The following is a 22,141-nucleotide window of genomic DNA, read 5'->3' on the forward strand; positions in this document are numbered from 1 at the left end:
ACAACCAGTTCCAAGTTGGTGGAAAAGTGTTAGGAGCTGCCTGTTGATCTGAGCTTCATGCACACACACATTTCCTGTGTTAAGTAAGTTTACAACAATCTACAACAACAAACACAGAGAGAGAGACTCCACTCAGATGCCACAAATTTCAGTTTTTTACTCAGTAAAACAAACTTGATTGTTTTTTATAAAAAATTATAAACTAACACATATTTGACATTTTTACAATCTCATACATTTTCAATGCACGGAGAAGGTAAATGAGTTATTGCATTGGTTTTAAAACGTCATAGCTTTACAATCACAGTGCACTTTGATGTATTTGCATAAGCTGCTGAAGTGTTTTGTCTTGTTTATTTTTTTATAAAATAAATACTGTAGTATTTATTAGAGATGATGTCAGATTTAAAACACTGCAAGTCAAAATGGTTCTCATAGCTCATGGCACTTTTACGAAAAAAATATTAAAATCTTTGAAGGTGCTTTGGTTTTTCTGGAGGAAAATTAAGATGCTTATCTTTCTTAAGATAAAACAATAAAATAAAAAACATCTAAAAAGTTTATTTCAGAAAAAACTGTCATCAAATGTAAGGCTTTTGGTGTATTTTTGTATGAGAAAAGTGCTTATTTCTTTTGGTCCAGCTGGACAGTCCACAAGTGGTCAGAAAACAGACACAGATGTAAGTAAAGCAGCCAATGTTCAGGTGGTTAATAACACTTAAAAAATCCTATGTTTGGTAACATACTTGTTGTTGGAATTATTGTACAAATAAGTTAAAATACTCACCTGGGTGTAAACTTTAAAATATTATTAATAAAAACTCCTTAAAATTATTCCTGATCAAACTATCCTGGTCCATTGATATGAATGTTACGCTATGCTTGGCTGATAATATTGTAGGTACACCTCTCACATTCTTCACAACAAGTGTAAATCATATATTTCTATAATCTATGCATCAATTTCTGGTGGTAGTAATCTAAATGTCTTGTGTTCTGGGTTAAAATATATCCAGCTGTCTTTAAAAGCTATACTACATATGCCATCTTTGTTTATTTGTCTGATGTATTTGTCTGCCTTTGTATGTTTTATGTGGAGATGGACCTGCGCCTGTGTTTCTCAGCTTCTGCTCTCTCCTCCTCAGTGAGGGCCCACGGCTGGATCTTCCCACTGGCAAATATGATGTAGATGAGAGCGCCACTGATGTTAATCCCAGCTGCCACCCAGAAGACCGTCCTCCAGCCTGCCAGGGTGTGCTGACAACCAAAGAAGAAGAGGTAGTGTATTACTTCAGTGACCCGTTATGTACAGTATTGCGAGTTGAGTTGCTTTTCAAGTTGCTCCTGATAAATTACCAGTGGTTAAGGAAGTATCCCTTACGACCCATTAAAAGTGTGTGGTGGTGAATTTCACTGCAGAGATTCTGCCCTCTGCCTGTATTTTCTAATTTTCTGTGTTCTGGATGTTTATAGTCGTGTTCCCCTACAGTGCTCAGGTGAGGTTGGGGCTTTATAACAAGGTAGTCGCCAGGTGCTGAGCTGTAAGCAGCAAGGACCTAAAGCCATGTTTCCATTAAAAACTTTTGGTATATTGCCTTTAGAACCAAAAGTAAGTCCTAGGCATGTGTTCCTAGACCATAGGTATTTCCTCTTTACTGGTGATGAAGAGGGAAGTCTGCACTGGGTTTATGATCCACAAAACAGGGTTGAATGCTGACATTTTCAGAACAACACCAACAAAAAAAAGAAACCTGTAGTGAGTCTCTTCTCAGTGGAATATTTAAAAATAGTGGGTTTGTGCACTGAGTCCTTGTCTAGCAAGAACAGGGGTGTGGTGCTGCTGGAGTGTACCAGAACCACACTCCACCGTGTTTTTTTCTCCAAGTGAGGAAACAGAATATATGCCGGTTAAAATTCATATACAGTTTTTAAATGCTTGGTTTTTAAAGATCCAATCATCACTCAAGCATATGTCATTCAACAGAGACAACAGAAACGATTGGAATGGTCAGAGTTGTCACATTGACATTTAATGTGTGTTGACTGAATCATGTTTTAAACTTCAGCATTGAGTGACATTACAACTTAATGTTGCACCTTAAAAGTTGCTGGTCACTGCAAGCATTAGCCTCTGAACAGCAGGGTGAACTAAAAAAAATTCCATAGTCTACAGCTGCTGCTAGAGGCAGCAAAACATCCTTTCATTTTATAGTTATAGTTTACTAATGTATGAAAAACTTGCCACAGTATGAACAGAACATGAGCTCCAAAATCAGCCACAACTCAGCCCTGAGCAAGAGTGATAGCTCTCTGTTGACCAATCAATTTTCTAGCTCCACTCTTTAGGACCAGATCAGTGTGCAAGGTACCCCAACAGAGGGGTGACCAAAAATGGGGACAGTTCTATTGGTACCATCCAAAACTTTTCACAGTTGAAACAGAAAAATAACAATTCTAATGTGTTAAGAAATGAACTGAACTGGACCTGACTGTTTGGTGGAAACAAGGCTTAAGAGACACAATGCTGAGAAAAGCGAATATAGCAAGGCAATATGCCACATGAAAATGAATATGGGATTGGCTTCACTTTAACTTTCGTTGGCAAGCATATTTATGAAAAGTAAATCCTGTTTAATACACCTTTAGTAAAACTACTAATATCACACTGTAAAAACAGAAAAAATAGTACAGATATAAATGCTGTATATACATGGTAATTTAAGAGATCAAACAAATCCTTAGTGAAGTCCCCACTGACTTACATCCTCAGTAAAGTATCCCGTAGCTATGGGTGCCAAGACTCCAGGAATGGTCCCAAAAGTGTTAGTGATTCCCAAAAGAAATCCAGCGTACCTAAAGGAGAGAGAGCGAGAAGTTATCACCCTAAAATGTACTACTTTCTATGAAGTCAGAATACAGTTACTACATTTAATTTAGTCGATAACACATGAATATTTATGAGTCCAGAGGAACAAAACTGGATGTTTTCGCTGTCCACATCATTAGGTTATTAATACATCTAAGTTTTCATCAGAACTGAAACAATTGGTTGATCAACAGGAAATAAATTCTGATTCTTAGTTATCTCAATAATAAAAGCAAAAAACAATCTCTGGTTTTAGGTCTCAATTTGCTGCTTTTCTCTGTTTTATATCTTTGTAAACTGAATGATTTGACGTCATGCTCAGCCACATTCAACCTTGATCCTAGAGTGTAGTCAGTTATACCTACCGCGGAGCGATGTCTATTTGGTTCACATAGTATCCAGAGGTGGTGATCCCTGATATGGTGCTGGAGAGTGTGAGGAGGGTGACAGCGAGGATGTGGCTGCAGCCGGCGTAACTTGCGCCCACGAGGAGAGCTGCTGCTGGCAATAGACCTGCAGAGAGGAGGACGATGTCAAAAAAAATAAGGAAATACCAGTGTACTTTGAGAAACCATCACAGGTATTACTGGTTCTCTTTGTGTTTTTAGGTATTAACTTGTGAAAATGGGTGAAACATATAACAGGTTGGTCAGTGAGTGTATATCTGGGTATTTGTATCATCTTTCAATACTTGATCTAAACCAGATGAGGGCAGCATTATTCTACTTGAAACCTGAGTCATGAGAGACATTTTAATTTGGTTTCTGGTCTGTAATTAATGAGTTTCCCCTCAAATATAGTAATGGTGACTGAAAACCCCAACACCACTGCCTGTGTGGAGGACAGTTTCTCATTTCAGTCTGTACACGTGTGTCTGTACATGAGCTAGCAGTAGTCGCACACTTCTTTCTGTGCACTGATACATTTGGCAGGTGCAGCTTGGTGGACAGAAAATAGTTCCTACATGAAACTGCTCACAACAGGGTCTGTGGATTATGTTGAATAACTGCGCCATGATTGCTGGAAAGAGAAAATGCTGTGAGCTCCAAAGGCCGATTGCCATCTACTTCGGTTATATTGGAGAGAAGGCAGAAATCTCTACAGTCGATATCTCCAACACTCTGCAGCTCACACCACAACAATCTAGACTGATAAATAGCACAACAGGTAAGAGAAAAAATGTGTTTTTGATTTTGGGGGTGAGCTGTACCTTTCAGTGTTTTCATTTCCATATTTAGTGATCAGTGTGGGTTTCTATAAAAAGAGACATAAGTCTACATAGTTCATCAGAAGTGGAGGTTCACACGTTGTGCCAGAGCCAAAAAAATAATGTCAAAAGTGGAAAAGAGGCTGTACTTTAGAAAATGACGTCAGACTGTCCAATGTTAATTACTTCTCAGAGTCCTTAACTTCCTCCATACCTATACCCATTGTCCTGTGATGCTCAGCCTGACACAGAGGCAATCATGCAGCACAGGTGTACAGAAGAGATATAAATAAAACGGCTCGGAGGAGAAAAGTTTTTTTTACCTGCAACTGTGAAGAGCTTGCGTACGACAGTGACGCTGAACACCCTCCTCTCGATGAGACTGTCAGCTACGACACCTGACAGTGTTGAGAACAACCAGCCCCCAAGGTACGGCAGAGCGGAGAGGAAACCATTCTGGACAGAGAGATAGAGTTGTATTCAAAGGATTTAGTGAATACATGTTGCTCGTCTTCCTCCAGTTTTAAATGATATCTAAGTAAGTATATTATAATGCCCTGTCATGACATCTTGGTAAAGACTAATGTTTGACATGCTTAATGTCTTTCTCAAAAGCTAGATGAGAAGACTGTGATGTGTCTCTCATGTCTGTACGGTAAATATGAAACAGCAGCTAGTTAGCTTAGTTTAGCATAAAGACTGGAAACAGGGAGAAACAGCTAGCCTGGCTCTGTATGAAAAACACAGTCTACCAGTGCCTCTAAAGCTCAAAAAGTCATATGTGAAAAGCAAATTAAAGAATAATGACTTAGTACAAAATTTGTCCCAGTTCTGTTTTAAACTGGGTTGAGTGACAGAAAACAGCTAGCATTATTTAATAACAGAATAATGACTTTGTGATGCCGCTTTTAAACACCTTCACATATGTTGTTCTTTTAGATTAGATTAGATTTACATTTTTTGCCTTTATTATAAAGTATGGAGATGTACATCAATTATAATTATCATTTATTTTCTATCATTATGTATGATTACTGATTATCATCATTTTTTAACGTGAAATGGAGGAACAAATAAATCAAAACCTCACTGATTTAAGGTCAAAGTGCATGATGACGTTCATGTAGGTAGGCAGGGAGGTGAGCAGGGTGTAGTAGGACCAGTGTGCACACATCTGGGTGATGATGATGGCCCACAGAGGAACCGACAGCAGCATGGATAGAAGGGGCACGGACCAGCCATGACCTGTACCCTGCAGATAGATGACAAAATCTTGAGAAAACACTACACATATATAACAAAAAATGCAGGAGAATATAAACTAAGAGGGAAACTTTCACTTTAAGTTTAAAGGTATATTATGTGAAATTTTATGCAGAATTTCTATGCAATTCCTGCATAGTATACCTTGAAAAGAAAGAAAAGACAATTCTGTCAGATGTTCTCATTTAAGACATATTGACTTGTTGGCATAAAGACAGCTGGACAACAAAAGGACAGCTGAGGGGAAGAGAAAGTAAAAAAAGAGGGAACTGTGTGGAAAACAGGAAGTTTGAGGCGTTATTTAAGAGCAACATTTCACACTTAGTAACCAATTCAAATACTTGGAGGGAATTCAGATGGAAGGTAGTAATGAGAGGTTTTTTTTAATAGACACCAGAGATAGTGGATAAAATGGGCTCAGCATACTCAAATAAATGAAATAATGAATAAATGTTGATGAAACTGTGGTCCACAAATTGGCAACCATACTGACATATTTTGGACATGCACTAAGTTAAGTACATTTTGGTAAGAGATTTTTGAAGCACTTAAGAAAATATCTTACCAAAATCTCACAAAAGACTCAAGTATAGCAATATCGGGTCTAACACAGAGGGCATTGATGGGAGAGAGAAAAAACAGCTTTTACAAATATTGACAACAGCAGCACTTGAATTACAATTAAGTGGTTAAAACCTGACCGACATATAATATGTGAACTGAGAAGGAATGGGAATTTACTAGATGGAACAGATAATGTACTCCTAGAGTCTCCAAAAAGAAATGTTTTTTCAAAGATGGGGCCCTGCTATCGCCATACTAACATAGTGAACTAAGTGAACACTGTGACATCAACACTCGGAGCGCTCAGGGACCGATGGTCACTCCAGAGGTATATATCATAAGGCTGGCTCGTGCTTTCTTGACCTCATGGGAGCTACAGGGTATGACACGTGCAATGGACCTTTCTCACAGCAGACCTTTGACTTGTCATTGTAAGAAAAGAACAGGTGAAGTTAATAACATTAACAATGGCTCAGTTCCATTAATTGTGCCAGTCAGCTATTCCAGTGAGACAGCAAGCACAATACCAAGACCTCCCCTACATGAAATTCAGTTATCATTAATGTTATTGTGCTTTACCTATTATGACATGTCAAAATGTCTGCTGTGAAAAAGGTCTATGTAACTGCAGCTGTGATGGTGAAGGGTTTCAGCAGACTCAGTAAAAGATAAAGGGTTGGTGTCTTCTCAATTGTTCTGTGGGTGCATTCGGCCTGACAGAACTTTTTGCATAACCTACACTCACAGTATCATCTTTTATTAATGACCCTTTCAATAATTGCCTAATTCTACATCAGATGCTGATGCAGCTAATTACCAGCTGCTTGCCAACGTATCACAACTATCAGCAGAAGATGCCATTGCCTCATTGAAATGATGGAGTCTGCAGGTATATCTGATGATTAGTAAAAACAGTAAAGTGCTAAGCCTTCAGCTGGTCAATCCATGGTAGTTGGGGTGAAATAACAGACACATTCAATTTCAATCCTTGCTCCTCTTCCACCCGTTCTCGTTGTGTTTTCTCAGTGGCTTCTGTGCTACGTAAGCTGTTTGGTATTACCAAGGGCTGAGGGTAAGTGAATAAGGGGAAGAGGGACGGCTAACAAAATGCAGCATCAGGTTCAATACATCCAAAACTCCCTTTCTGACATACTGTTTGGCTAAAAAACAGCTGCATAAATCACCTTCTTGGCAGCTTCCATACAAACTGGCGATACAGGGAAACTGTAGACTCATAATTTTATAATTTGCTGTGTAATGTATTTATATTAATCATTTCTTTATCTTGTCAAGAAAGAGGAGCTGCAATACAGCAATGCACAACACAGTAAATTAGGTGATGGTTAATGTTTAATGTGCACCTGAGGTCCGATGGAGTTTATGATGTAATCTCTCTCCTCTTTGCTGATTCGACGATGAGTGCGAGGGTCATCGGATACAAAAATAAACCAAAACACGGTCCAGAGGCAACCAGCACCCCCTGAAAGACAGACAGACAGACAGACAGACAGACAGACAGAGAGGTGAATAATTAAAGGAAAGGTGCTGGTATTCAGGGTTAAAAGTGAATGCCTGATGCCATAATAAAATAAAACTGCTCCAAATGTATCTTGCATCAAAAAAACAACAACATATTTTTGAAACCCAATCAGCGTAAAAAGTAAGATTACTACTGTCATAACGCAAACAAAAATAATGCTGTAATATAAGGTAGCACAGTCAGTATTAAAGATAAAATCCATAAATTGTTTTTGTCATGCAACAGCAAAACTTTTCAGCAGTAGTGGAAAGTATCTTAGCACATTTACTCAAGTATTGTATTTAAATACAAACTGTAGGTACTTGTACTTTACTAGATTTTTTTTGTATGTGCTTCTTTTACTTTAACTCCACCACAATTCAGAGGCAGATATTGTAGCCTATTTTATATTAAACTACATTTATTTGATAACTTTTGTCGCTAGTTACTCTGCAGATTCAGATAAAAAACCATGTTATTACACAAGATAAGACTTTTCTGAACCCTGGGATTGTGTATAAAGTAATAAGCTTTTTATTTAGCAGAATTTAACTTTAGCTGGTCCATGCTGTAGACTGTCTGGGTGCTACACTGACTTGGCAGTCTTCTTGGCAGAAGAAGAGACCTCTGCAGATAATTGGGCTATTCTGCATCTTTGCTACTTTAAGCACATGCCCTGAGTCTTTACATTTAAGCTACATTGCTCATTCAGCAGCAACAATTATTTAATCACATTTAATTTGTTTCACTTTATTTAGAGGGAATTTGTGTTCTGCAAATTTCAATTTCTTACTGTTGTGCAGCATCTACCACCCTGGCATCTTTCCTGTGAGAGACTGAGGTATGTCATGCTTTATATGTGAATATGTGATTGCACTTGGGTGTTTCCCTCCCTCACCACAGATGTAGAAGACAGCAGGCCACCCTAAGGTTTGGCAGATGTAGCCAGTGAGCGGCAGAGCCACAAAGGCCCCAAAGTTGCCCCCAGATCCCGACAGGGACATAAGGCGAGAGCGCTCCAGAGGAGGAGCCCACCGAGCCCACATGGACATCATGGCTGGGAACGTCACACCCTGAAGAAACATGGAGAGACAGGCAGTGAGATGAGAGTAAGACAAGTGTGGCAAACAGCAAGACGCATCCAACACAATCAGTATTCTTGGTAATAAATAATGTGGATGTGTTGCAGTGCTGTAGTCAAGACCACCTAAACCAAGACCAAGTTATGACCAAGACCAAGTCATTTTCAGGTTTTATCAATGATGAAAATAACTGTTAGTTTCAGTTCTGGTGTAAAAGCAACTAAAGCAGAACAGGATAAACAAATGTTCACAAAAACTCTCAAATTTGGATTAAAAATCTCTTTAAAAGAATTAACTGACCAGAAAGATTAATGAACAATTTTATGAATATTGTGTAGAAGTAACAAAACAGACTGGTAAACTGGTATGAAATACTCAATCATGGTTGAATTTAACTAAAAAAACAATATCTGCCAGATGTATCAGCAAATTAATGTCTACAACTTTATTATTGTTGTTAAATTCATCCTTAAAAGGTCCTGCATTGTAAACTAGAAGTTCTAACTCGTGAAACTGACTGTACACACAGCAGCCTCCTGTGTCCTGCTCAACACAATCTTACCTCTCCAAAGCCCTCCAACGCTCGCAGTGCAAACAGCCAATACAACCCCATCTGGGCAGCCAGAGGGGTGAGCAGCGTGAGGACTGCGGTGCCCAGCACACCCAAACCCAGGAAGATGGTCCCCCCGTAGTGACCACACAGGTAGCCCCCTGGGATCTGTGTGCACAGGTAGCCGAAGAAGAAGGCTCCCAGCAGCCAGCCCTGAGTCTCCGAGTCCCAAGGATACTGGGGGACCTGGGACAAGAGGACAGAGAGTGTCAAGTGTTTATGGTAAAAGGAATTCAGACACTGTTGGACATAGCCTTTGTTAATGGGGTGCCCGCTCTACCAGGTGAGCTGCTGGGCACCCCTTGTCTCACTTATTTACCTTTTTAATGCTATTTAATCAGATCTGCAGAATAATTTTGACTTATTTAATTCAAAAACACAAAGCAACTGACTGCATGTTATCTTGCAGCAGGTGCCCTATCAAAAGTGTTTCATTCCAAACTACACACAAGTTGTAACTTGTTTAAGATTATTCATTAAGTACGTTACCCCCTCAGGTTGTAGGAAAGTGTTGCTGCTGTTTTCTGTCCCTGCTGGCAGGGGACAGGCAGAGGTGACAGAGCTGTTCTGGGCTGGTTTGGAATCAGTGGTATTCACCATGGCTACCATGGCAACACTCATGTTGACACGAAGACCGTAGACCATGGAGAACCCTAAGAACATCAGGAAGGCCAGGTTGAGGCGAGCCGAGCAGCACACAGGAGGAACTGTTCACATAGAATACAATGATTTTAACATGCAGTCTGGACTGAGAGCATGGAGTCATTATGAATATCATTTCAAATGTTTCAGATTAACGTCAGAATTAAAGGGAATTTAGAGAATTCACCATCAACAATCTATAATATCAAATGATTCAGAGAATCCAGAGAATTTTCTGCATTTAAGGGACAAGGCTGAAAACCAAGACTGAATGGCTGTGATCTTTGACCCCTCAGACGGCACTGTATGAAAAACTGACTTGATTTAATGTATAAAGGATAGTATGACATGGACTCAGGAATACTTTGGAAGACCATTGTCAGTAAACACAGTTTGTTACTTCATATACAAATACAAGTTAGGACTCTACCATGCAAAGTCAAATCCATATATCAACATCCAGAAGCACCACCAACTTCTCTGGGCCCGACCTCATCTGAGATGGACTGACACAAAGTGAAAAGGTGTGCTGTGGTCTGATGAGTCCACATTTCAAATTGTTTTTGGAAATCATGGATGTTCATGACGTTGTGACTTGATTAAAATAAGAAAGATAAACACACCTGCATCATTCTTGATGAGGGGCTCACTGTCCTCGCGCTCGTCCGAAGGGATGATGGAGTAGCCATTTGGTGGCGGCATGGCACTCATCTGACCTGGGAAATATTAAGTCTGTGAAATTCTGTCACTGAGCCATGGTGTCCAGGAAATCTGCTGGATGGACAAAGGCTAAAATCAGTATTCAGAAAAACACAAACAGAGGATGTTACATAAACACGTGACAGACAAGTTAGTACAAGAAGACGAGTCAAGTGACACAACACATCAGCAGATTATGATAAAGAGCTTAATAACACTGACACAAACACACACAAAACTGCACTTCCTGATTTCACAAGTTAGATAGGAAAATAATATATAGTTAGCTAAGAAAAAGTTGATCTGTCCAAAAATCAGTCTATCTTGGGGTTTAAAAAAAAACATTGAATTTAAGAGTCTGATATGTGTGGACACTCTGCATTTAAGCCAAAATACCCGACTATTCACAGGAATGTCAGTAAACATTTTGTGAGATCTTTGTTTTAAACCTTCGATTTTTTTTCTCTGCATGTCCCTTTCCCAGCTCTGTACAAAACTGTTTTTAATTTCTGTACTTAACTACACAAAAAAATGTCAAAAAAAGTAATTTAATTACTTAAATCACTACGCAGATATGAACCTGGCTGAACAACCAGGAAACCACTGCAAACTGTAGAACTACTAGTTAGATTACATGTAGGTCACTGACCCCCAACACTCACAAGGGTCACAGATGCTCAGAGTGGATGCACTGCGGAGTGAGGAAGACATGTGATGAAGATGACGATGAAACTCAACGTGAGTTTATCTCTTTACTGATTTGGAACCTGTGAACAACAAAAGGTTACATACAACACAGACTGGTTTTATTCTCACTGTTGGGTAAAACCCTCTTTCATTAACGTACATTTTTTTTCAAGCTCACCAAGATGGAAACTCAGCACACCTCTACAACACACTGACCTGGAGTGACATTTGTTATAAAAGTGTTTCCTTAACCACTAAGCGGAAGTAAAAAATTCAATTAACACCCAGTATTGTTGGCATATTGAGCATTTTTTTTGGAGGAAGTGGGATGTTATCTGCCAATGATACTGCATTTTAGTGCTGATGTTTTGTTTCTCTGTCAGTAGTGGCAGCAGACTTTTTTTAAAACCAGAGTTGGTGATTGTTGGAACGACTGAAAGACATACCAATATGGCTTTCGGAAAGTTTATTTTGTTTCTGTTGACTTTGACTAAAGTGTTTTTTATGCAGATAAAATTACTGTTTATTGAAATGGAGTCTGGAGGGTTTGGCGAAGGACATTTCAGGATAGTAACAAGATTAATATTTTTCTATTTTCTGACAAATAATAAGTGAGAAAACAATTCACAGGTTGATCAATGATGAATATGATTATGTCCTGGTGGCAGTGCTGACCTAAAAAAGCAGGGAGTAATAAACATTAAGAGTGAATTTGCCTGTGAAGGTTATAGGTTTTAGGCCAGAATATAAATACCGAGTTATTGTTCTGAGTTTCACTTCTCAAGCTTCCTACTGGAAAGCTTTGATGTGCAGGAAAGAGGCAACTCGTGATGTTGCTGCTTCTAAATATCATTATTGAGGAAGTGAGAAAAACACAAGCTACCTGTTAGTATCCCGATGTGAATGATCCCAAAGGTTTGGGGTGGGTGAGCTGGGTTTCATATGATGTCAATAATTTTTCAGGACAGCAGATACAGTGTTATCGGAGTTCATAACAGGACATAAAGGGCACAAAGGTCCTCTGAAGCAGCTGGTCTGAGGTATCAATAACCGGTTAAAACGATGGTGAATGACCCTGAAATTATCACTACAGTTCGTCTGTCCAGTCAATCTCAGTAGGTTACGTCTTCCTTTTGTCTGAGGAATATGTCAACCTTTGATCCTAACTAATCCTGATCATGCTTGCTATGAAACATCTGTACAAAAATGTGTTGGTCAGCACATACCAGACAAACACTGGAGTGACTCTGTCTTGGCAGGACATTTCACCCCAAAATAAAAAAAAGTTTCTTCTTACTACCAGTCAAAGAAAAAGTATTTATGAGCAGCACAAGCTGAGTGCCATCTAGTTCCATTATAGGGTACTGGAGATAGGCAGACATCTCTATGACCGATATCCCCAACACTCAGCAACTTGCACCAAAACAATCTAGAGTGATGAACAGCACTACAGGTAAAAGGAAAAATATGTCATTTTGATTTAGCAGTGAGCTGTCCATTTAAGAGCACAATTAAAAGTAGATTTCAGGATGTGTTTCTGTAATACACACCTTAATTGACTCAACTGACTGGAAACTAGCCACTCAGTAATTAAGAGCCACAGATGTTTTCTCACACAGCCAGTTTTTCCAGTTTCCCTCCTTCCCATAGACACACACTGACACTGGATGGCACATTCATATGTGCAGGCACAAGAAGGTTTGCTGTGTCTCCCAGCGTCTCAGTTTCTGTTATGTGCCAAGTATCAGACATATACAGATATACATCAAAAACCTTTTAGACAGGTCTGTAAGTATTAACCTGAACAGTTTACAGTAGCTTAGCTTGTTCGTTAACTTGCTATAACTGGTGTATCCCTGTTTGACGACAACATGTATGAATATTTTGTCACCTTACCTTGTGAAGGGTTTTACACCAGAGATTTTTGGTTAAGGCAGCTTGAACGTATGGGAATATAAAACATAAACCAGGTCACATCGTGTCTCTAACACAGCCGGCGAGACAACAACTGAGCTGTGTTGCTGTTTTCACGACCAGAGGAAAACGGTCACATGAGCAGCGCTTTGAGGAAACGCAGATGAATAAACACGGAAGAGGAAACGCCTATTGTCAGGCTGTCCCGTGAAGCTAGCTTGTATGTTTTACAAATCTGTGCTAAGGGTATGGCGTCATAGCACATGACCAACGGCTGCATAGACATATATACATATACATACAGTACAGGCCAAAAGTTTGGACACACCTTCTCATTCAATGCGTTTTCTTTATTTTCATGACTATTTACATTGTAGATTCTCACTGAAGGCATCAAAACTATGAATGAACACATGTGGAGTTATGTACTTAACAAAAAAAGGTGAAATAACTGAAAACATGTTTTATATTCTAGTTTCTTCAAAATAGCCACCCTTTGCTCTGATTACTGCTTTGCACACTCTTGGCATTCTCTCCATGAGCTTCAAGAGCTGATTGGCAAGAACCAATCAGCTTTTTTTGTTAAGTACATAACTCCACATGTGTTCATTCATAGTTTTGATGCCTTCAGTGAGAATCTACAATGTAAATAGTCATGAAAATAAAGAAAACGCATTGAATGAGAAGGTGTGTCCAAACTTTTGGCCTGTACTGTATGTATATATGTCTATGAACGGCTGTCCCGCCCTACTCTCTCGGTTTGTGCCTCGAGCTTCAAAAGTTAGTTTTTAACCCTTAGATGCATGATACCTACACTCTTCCAAAAGTGGGGTCAAAAATGACCCCAATTAGAATCAATGTGTTTTATGTGATAAACGTAAGCAATTTCTTTCATTTTGGTTGAAGATGATGATTTGTATTATATTTTGGTCAACAAAAGAATGATTTCATGTTTGACATGTTCATTTATCACTTTTTATTAACATTTTAACAACTAATGACATCATTGAATAATCAATAATAGTATAATAGGCTACCTAAGGGGTTAGATTTTATTACAAGGAAGCTATAAATATCATAGTACGGCTGCTTATCGCTACACAACAAATGCAATAATGTTAGCTAGCTAACATTACAGTATTAACATTAACGTTACATAGTAGTTAGCTAACTAGTACCTACATTGTAGTTAGCTAACACTAGCTAGCTTAGTTAGCTAATGTTAGCTAACTACAAAGTAGGCTGATTTGATGACAATAATACTATACTTTATCACACAAAGTCATGGATGTGGAAAATAAGTTCATATTTTATAACGTTATATGTATTCCAAGAATGTAATACTTAGATGTATGTTGCTGTATAAAAATCCTCCTGGGTGGTGAGACTGCTGGCATTAGATGTGTAAGTGCGACAGTAAATGAATAGGCTACCTGACAGTCACAGTTGACAAGAATCAAAGATTCCTAGGTCTAACCCTTGATATTCCATAGGAAATGCTTGGAGTCATTTTTGACCCCACTTATGGAAGAGTGGGGTAGTGATACAAAAACAACAATTTCTTAAAATGTAGGCTATATAAATGTTTTTTAAATGCAAATGGCCTCATGTCAAAAACATGTTTTATGAGGAATACCTGGAATATGAAATGATAAAAACTTTTAATTCCATAGATATTGAAGAAAAACAACCCCTGGGGTCATTTTTGACCCCACTTATGCATCTAAGGGTTAAAAGGACTAACAATAAATTTAAAAAAAAAAAAAAAACACCAACATTTATTTTCACTCATGCTCAGTAGTACTTATTTTTCAAAGTTGTTTATTTAATATGCTGAAGCTAAGGGTCTGTTCTTTACTTATCAGAGGAGGGGAGTTGCTGGAGTGGGACGTTGTTTTTTGTTTTGTTTTTTTACCCCCTCTGAAGCTGCAGTATTTTCCCCTTAATCTCCCTGAGTGACTATGGGGAAATGCATGACCCTCCCTCCACAATGAATTAGTTGTTAGATTTTTAAAACATACCCTTTGATGTTTGAAGGTTAAAAATTGAAAACAAAATCCTGGAGTTAAAAACACCTTGTTTTTTTGGTCATCCTGGTAAGTTAGTGCAAGCAGTTGATTTTTTTGCAAAATTTTAAATGAGACATGAAGAATAAAGTGATATTGATGAAAGATAAGCAATAATATGCTCAGTTCATCGATAACCAGCATGAAATCCAATCATTCAGAAAACAGACAGGGTATTTTACTGGAAATACAGCAAACACTATTCAGAATTCAGATGCTGGGACGAAACACAGTGTTAGTGGAAATGAAATGGCCAACAAGTGTGCAAAGGAGGCAACAGGAATTCATCATATTGACAAACCCGTTCCTTTCAGTAAACAGAAATGAAGACCAAAATCAAGTAGAACAGAACACGTTCTACGTTCCTGTGAAAAATATGAGGTTGAGAGAAGGGAACTTATATTAAAGCTCAAACAAGACATTTAGTTTTGATTGAGATATTTTACAGAGAAGTTCATTTGAGAGATGTTATCAAGCATTGTTACAATATCTTAGGAGAAAATTCTGATTGAGAGAATGTAGTTTTATTTATCTATTAGTATACATTTTCATATTTTTTTTCTTCTTATCAGTTAGTACATTTAAGATAGAATCCCTATCCACACTCTATACCAGTTGGTGGCGGTAAAGCAATATAAAGTTGTTTGCTAACCGTCATAAAGTGCCAAGAAGATGATGATGAAGAAGAAGAAGAAGAAGAAGAAGAAGAAGAAGAAGCAGCTATGGTGTTGTCATGTCAACGGATCCACCTCCTGTGTGTGTGGACTGAAGCAAACATATAGCAACCAAGAATTCCATGTTTATTCACCTGCCACTAATCTTTCGGCACCTGTAAATTGTACAGCTATCGTCGCATTCATGGCCCATTACAGAGTGAGTATTAGGTTACATACTCTCTTTAGTTGTTAATTATTTTCGCCCAGTAAATGTTAAAGTTGCCCGTGTCAGCATACATGCTAACTAGCTAACGTTAGCATCACAGAAATGTGCGTGAAGCTTGGTTTGTAACGCACCTCAGTATAGTTAGGCGTATTGTTATTAATCCAGTCAGATATGTGCTCCCAACTCATGTGTAAGTCAAATATTTGTCTTGTGTTTCAGGCCTCGGAATCAAAAAGAGAACAGTTTAGAAGATACCTTGAAAAATCTGGAGTTCTTGACACTATAACAAGAGGTAGGCATAGACCTTATTCATCCTGTGAATGTGCATCCAGTGCCTGGTGTTAAACACATCCATTGATGTGCTTTTCACCAGTATCCCTGCTGTGCTGCTTCATCAACAATTTGTCTCTCTCTCTGCAGTTTTAGTGTCACTGTATGAAGAGACTGACAAACCTGACAATGCACTGGAGTATCCTTATTTGTAGTGTTAAAAACAAGTGTTGGTGTGTCAAAGATGATGATACGTCTGTCCATCCTAGAAGAGAGATCCCTCCCGAGTTGCTCTTCCTGAGGTATTTGTGGGAAGTTTTTCCTTACCTGCTGTGAAGGTCCAAGAACAGAGGGATGTGTGTGCTGTGAGGCCCTCTGAGGCTAATTACGATTTGTGATATTGAGTTTTACAGATAAAATTGAAATTATTATTTGTAAAGCCCTTTGAGTCACGCTTTATGATTGGGGTACAGTAAACTTTTTGTTGACAAATCTGTAAGGCACCCCCCAAAACTTCAACAATTAGTGTCCTCAGTTCCCAAATACTATACATACCATAGACTGTATAAAATACATACTCAGTGTTGTTAAGAGAAAAGGCGATGTTATTCAGTGGTAAACATGCTCCTGTCCCAGCTTTTTTGAAAAGTGTCACACGCATCAAATTCAGAATGAGTGCATATTTACAAAAAACAATCAATTTTATGAGCTTTAAACTTTAAATATCTTGTGTTGTATTGTTATGAGAAGAAACGGCAGGATAACATAAAAGCACAGTATTTCCTCTTTTTTTTAAAGATATTTTTTAGGGCATTTTTGCCTTTATTGACAGGACAGTCAAGTGTGAAAGGGGGAGAGAGAGGGGGGGTGACATGCAGCAAAGGGCCACGGGCTGGAGTCGAACCCGGGCCGCTGCGGCAACGGCCTTGTACATGGGGCGCCTGCTCTACCACTAAGCCACCAATGCCCCAGTATTTCCTCTTTTAAAGGATGTCTTGTACTTTTGAAATGTCAGCAATCTCAGCTGGGGAGAAAACAAAAAGGTTTAAAATCTGTAATTTAGGCAGCCGGTGTGAGAGAATTGCATTTTTGTTTTGTATCTATCTGGAACAAATGTGTCATGTGGAAACTGATTGCTCATTGATTTTTTATTTTTTCCGTATAGGAGACTAAGGTGTGAAAAACAATTCCACATAACTCAGTTTTATTCACAGGAAGCTTGTTCTTGTAAGAGGAGTTGTTTTTTTGCAGAAATCATAATTTTACTTATCATAAGCTTTGTTAAAACAATATGTTTCTGTGTCTGAATATCAAGGGCATAGTTGACCTTAACCACCTCCACAGTTTCATAAAGCTTCACCTTGGTGCAGCTGCTTTAGAGCCAGCAGACGCTGAGGCTCTTCGTATGGAGCTGTCTGACCTACATCAGAAATGTAACCTGCTTATGGAGGAGAACGAAGAACTGAGAAACAGGGTGAGATACTGGTAAAGTCTAAATTTACAGATAAACAGCGCTGTCCCACTCCTACTGTGACTTCTAACCTGCCTTCATGTCATTTTCTAGCTGCTGCAGTACGAACCATCACCTGAGGAGGGAGCAGCGTAGTAGAAAGGATTTTTGTCATCACTGTCTAGAGTTTAAAAAAAAAAATTAAACAATAGCAATTTTTGAAGAATATGTAAATGTTTATTAAATGGATGTACAGTGAACACAGAATCACTGCTATTCTTTTGTTATATAACAAGAAACAACTTTTGCTTTGGCAATCTCATTGTTCCTGTTTTCAACCAAAGGATACGCTTACACACGCAGCAACCCATCTGAAATAAATACATTTCTAAATACATTTTTTTGATTGGCCTTAAATTTTTTCAAGGACATTTTAATTGATATCAACTGCATTACTGAGTAAAAAAGGCCATACAAAAGCAACAATTCATAGGGAAATTAAACTGATAAATGACATCACATTGAAGAAAAAATTGAAACTAATGTCACCAACACGAAGATATTTAACACTCATTTTCTATTGTGACAGAGACATCCAGAACTAGGTATTTGTTATGTTTAATACTCTTGCTGAAGACCTTTCGGACATGTTGGAACAGGGGTTTAATGAATTCAGACGGTGTCAATGATTTCAAAGTATCCAGTTGTATAACAGCATATTATGACCTGAAACAACATTATAGATCTGTGGTTCAGTTTTCCATTCCCCTCTAATCATTCAGACAGAGCTGTTGCATACAGTCAAATCATTAAATGCCCATCTGAATCTCCGTGACCAGAGGTGTGGACTTGTGTCACAAGACATGGACTCAAGTCAGACACAAGTCATGAATTTAATTGACTATAGACATGACAAAATCAAAGAAGACTTACAACTTGACTTGGACTTAAACACCAATGACTTGTGACTTTACTTGGACTTGAGCCTTTAGACTTAAAAATACTTCATACCTTCCCACAAGCTCTAAGATTAAAAAGTATGTTTTTTACAAAGTGTGCGATGAATCAATTCATTCAACTAACGTTAAACGCTGTTCACTTCCAGCAAGTTGACACTTAATTCTTCAGATCCACTTCAATCTGACAGCATCCAGTCAAGTTGCAGGAGACACATTAAGAACTAACGTTAGGTTATTAAGCACAAGTTGGAAGGACTGGCCAAAGATAATTTTGTTTTTGTACAAAACTACATAGTGGTCAACACATAAACAAACTACAGTATGCAAAATGTGTGAGGTGAAAATTACAGACGGGTGCAACAACCTCCAACAAACTTGTTATAACAAATAAGTACAAATTTTGAAAAGCAGACATGACTTTTGTAAATTTCATATATTATTACTCTCTCTGCTGCCTCTTGCCTAGGTCGTCATTGTAAATAAACTGTTCTTAACTGACTCACCTGGTTAAATAAAGGTAAATAAATAAATAAAAATTACCCTGTTGTTAAAATGCTAGCATCTGGCAAAGACTGCATTTTGACATGTTTAGGACTCGACATTCAAAGTTTAGGATTTGGGACTGAAGTGCTAAGATTTGAGATGACTTGCAAAACAATGACTTGGTCCGACCTCTGTGACATACCTGTTAACGTACAAACACAAAACACTCCATTGTGATATTTAGGGGGATATAGTGGCATTTACTGGTGAGGATTGCGGATTGTAACCAGCTGAAACTTCTCCTGGTTAGAATTTTTTCAGTGCTCAATGTTCAGGAGGTTTTTATCAAAAGCTTAATTATCAGCAGAGGTCTCTTACTCTTCAAGGGAAATTGACCCAGTGATTTAAACTGGTAAAAAAAAAACTAATGACGCAGTTTCATGTTAAAGAATCAGTGTTTTTCCAACACTGTGTAAACAGCTCATTCTAAGGTAACAAAAACAGGACTACTCTTAGTTTTAGGTGATTATACACTTAAGACAACAAGCTATATTATATTCCATTTCTGCCAATACATCCCCCTAAATCCTACACACTGAGCCTTTAAAATCTAAAAAGTAGATGTTAGATTTTACATTTTAATATGATTGGAAAAAGGCTTTTCTTTGGTGTCAAGAGCATAATCTCCTTAGCAATGGGCCTTTTGTACTTCTTTTAAAGAATTATAAATGTTTGAAATGTGCAGTAATAAAGTGTTCGTATAACTTGCACCCAAACATGCATATTGAGAGATTATATGTTAGGAGCATACGGTCTGTTTATATCTGCAGATCAGTTGGAGCTCGTCTGCTGCTGGCACTGCTTGCCGCTGACACTCTGCGGTTTGGAGAGGAGGCAGTGGGGCTGTTACTCTCCCGGCTGTGTCGAGATACTGAGCTCAGCTCCCCTGCAGAGTCTGGACTCTGAGACCTGCTCGGCCTCTTAATGTCTGATTTAGAGAGCACCCTCGCTCGGGGTCCAACACAGCTGCTGCGTAGCTTCACGCTGTTGTTGCCGTGGTAGGAGTCCCCACTGTCCGAGCCATTCCCCTCTACCAGAGTGGAGCAGTTCCATGGTGGGCTGACCCGCCGTGACTTCCTCACAATGCCTGACAGTGTTGTGCAGGAGGAGGTGTTTGCCACAGGGAGGGTGGGGTACTCAGAGCTGGCACACTCCATGTCCTCATGATGAGGAGAGGATTGGTCCTCTGGTTCGTCCTGTTTGTCCACAGGAGGGGAACGTGTCTCGCTGCTTGTGTTGCCAGTTTGCTCTGTTGGGCTTGCCACTCCTTCCTTGCTGTCCTTGTGGCTGTCTGGCTTTGTACCAGGGTCCCCTTTTATAGGGACAAAGGCAGAGGAGGCATTAAGTAGAGGGTAGGTGGGTCCGTTGCCCTGCTTCTCCAACAGTAATGTGTATCCACATGGTGCTGTGGGGATAGTATTCTTGCGACCCACAGAAGTGCCCATGCAAACCTGCTGCACAACTGAGTTCTTTTTTGACTTGTCAACATAATAATCATCAAGATCAGCTTTCAGGTGTGGGTAGTAGCTCAGGATGCCTTTTTTAACCCTCTTGTATGCCAGGTGCATGATCTCAAGAAGGCTGAGAAAGAGGGAGATGCAGGCGATCCCCTGCATGAACACCATGAAAACAGTTTTCTCAGTGGGCCTAGAGACGAAGCAGTCCACCACATTTGGACATGGCTCCCTTTCACACTTGAAAAGAGGGTTCAGGCGGTGCCCATAGAGGATGTACTGACACACCATGAAGCTGACCTCCACTACTGAGCGAGTCACTATGTGGACCAGATAAGTGCACAACAGAGAGCCCCTCAGTGGAGCTTTGTTGAGCTTCCCCTGCTCCAGCTGCTTCATCTCCTTCTCAATCCTCCTCCGTATCTCCACCATCTCCACGTCCACCGCCTCCAGCTCCCGACGGAGGGCCACCTTCTTGCAGTGGCGCTCCTTCTCCAGAGCTCGTAGCTGGTAGATGGCATGACCCATGTAGACCAGCGAGGGCGATGACACGAAGATAACCTGCAGCACCCAGTAGCGGATGAGGGAGATGGGGAAGGCCTGGTCGTAGCAGACGTTGCGGCAGCCAGGCTGGTCGGTGTTGCAGACGAAGTCTGACTGCTCGTCGTTCCACACGTCTTCAGCTGCGACGCCGAGCACCAACATCCGAAATATGAAGAGGATGGTCAGCCAGATCTTGCCGACCATGGTGGAGTGGATATGCACCTCCTCCAAGATCCCCCCAAGGAAGTTCCAGTCTCCCATGTTTTACATTAGTAGAGCTGTAACACATGAGGGGAAAAAAGGTTATGATTGTTAATACAGCCGACAGATACATGATTTTTGCTGCCAATACTGATATTGATATTTGGGAGTTTTAAAAATCTGAGGAGAACACTGATGGGCTTAACAAATGAATTACAATTACAATTGTGAAATAGATCCCTGGATCACAGAGGCAACTCTGATGGTGTTATGACAGGCACCAAGTGGCGGTAGTTTGCAACGTAGCGGGCAAGTCTGTTGAAAGTAGGAACATGTGTACATGTAGATATCAGAGGGGACGCAGGGCAACGGTGCCCTCAATGTTTAGATCAGGTTAATTTGTCTCCCATTAAAAACATGAAAGTACCAGAGGACTTTCATAATGACAAAATTTAAAAAAAATTACACCATAAATGGATGCAGGAAAATCCAAACCTACGCCCTTGTGAAAGAATTGTCAAAGCACTGACATTTTGAGGATGATGACAGAGTTCAATTATGATAACAGCAACAACAAAAAACACATCAATTTTAATATTATGAATATAAATAATGTATACAGCATGTGTGTATGTGTACCATAAGAAATGTTTTGATAAAAAAAAAAAATCAAAAGGCATTGCAGAGGTCAATTTTAATGCATGGGAAATTTCCTTTGTT

The 22,141-nt window shown here is 39.3% G+C and overlaps 3 protein-coding genes across 3 annotated transcripts; 1 reads left to right on the forward strand and 2 right to left on the reverse strand.

The window, feature by feature from the left end:
- Positions 1–132: 132 nt before the first annotated feature.
- Positions 133–13,178, reverse strand: LOC125905114 (sialin-like). The gene is made up of 12 exons (XM_049602984.1): positions 13,036–13,178; positions 11,115–11,219; positions 10,377–10,527; positions 9,601–9,818; positions 9,064–9,297; positions 8,318–8,492; positions 7,262–7,380; positions 5,164–5,325; positions 4,397–4,529; positions 3,232–3,379; positions 2,763–2,853; positions 133–1,257 (listed from the first exon to the last, which is right to left on the reverse strand). The coding sequence occupies exons 3-12, from the start codon at positions 10,462–10,464 to the stop codon at positions 1,090–1,092; spliced, it is 1,536 nt and encodes a 511-aa protein (XP_049458941.1). The 5' UTR covers positions 10,465–10,527; positions 11,115–11,219; positions 13,036–13,178; the 3' UTR covers positions 133–1,089.
- A 2,597-nt stretch (positions 13,179–15,775) lies between these two features.
- LOC125905130 (c-Myc-binding protein-like) lies at positions 15,776–18,089 on the forward strand. The gene is made up of 5 exons (XM_049603007.1): positions 15,776–15,992; positions 16,221–16,293; positions 16,422–16,470; positions 17,616–17,745; positions 17,836–18,089. Exons 1-5 carry the CDS (start codon positions 15,792–15,794, stop codon positions 17,875–17,877), a joined length of 495 nt encoding a protein of 164 aa, XP_049458964.1. The 5' UTR covers positions 15,776–15,791; the 3' UTR covers positions 17,878–18,089.
- A 1,820-nt stretch (positions 18,090–19,909) lies between these two features.
- On the reverse strand, positions 19,910–21,481 carry LOC125905117 (gap junction alpha-9 protein-like). Its single transcript, XM_049602989.1, has one exon. It carries the CDS (start codon positions 21,479–21,481, stop codon positions 19,982–19,984), a length of 1,500 nt encoding a protein of 499 aa, XP_049458946.1. The 3' UTR covers positions 19,910–19,981.
- Between the last annotated feature and the right edge of the window lie 660 nt (positions 21,482–22,141).

This window comes from Epinephelus fuscoguttatus, linkage group LG17 (assembly GCF_011397635.1).
Source record: "Epinephelus fuscoguttatus linkage group LG17, E.fuscoguttatus.final_Chr_v1".
Taxonomy (NCBI): domain Eukaryota; kingdom Metazoa; phylum Chordata; class Actinopteri; order Perciformes; family Serranidae; genus Epinephelus; species Epinephelus fuscoguttatus.

Coding starts and splice junctions, on each gene's coding strand:
- LOC125905114 (XM_049602984.1), bottom strand. CDS start 10,464: ATGAGTGCCATGCCGCCACCAAATGGCTACTCCATCATCCCTTCGGAC. Junction 9,298..9,600: donor CTTTCCTACAACCTGAGGGG/GTAACGTACTTA, acceptor CTCTTGTCCCAG/GTCCCCCAGTATCCTTGGGA. Junction 5,326..7,261: donor TAAACTCCATCGGACCTCAG/GTGCACATTAAA, acceptor ATCTATCTGCAG/GGTACAGGTCATGGCTGGTC.
- LOC125905130 (XM_049603007.1), top strand. CDS start 15,792: ATGATGATGAAGAAGAAGAAGAAGAAGAAGAAGAAGAAGAAGAAGCAG. Junction 16,294..16,421: donor TCTTGACACTATAACAAGAG/GTAGGCATAGAC, acceptor CTCTCTCTGCAG/TTTTAGTGTCACTGTATGAA. Junction 16,471..17,615: donor AAACCTGACAATGCACTGGA/GTATCCTTATTT, acceptor CCACCTCCACAG/TTTCATAAAGCTTCACCTTG.
- LOC125905117 (XM_049602989.1), bottom strand. CDS start 21,481: ATGGGAGACTGGAACTTCCTTGGGGGGATCTTGGAGGAGGTGCATATC.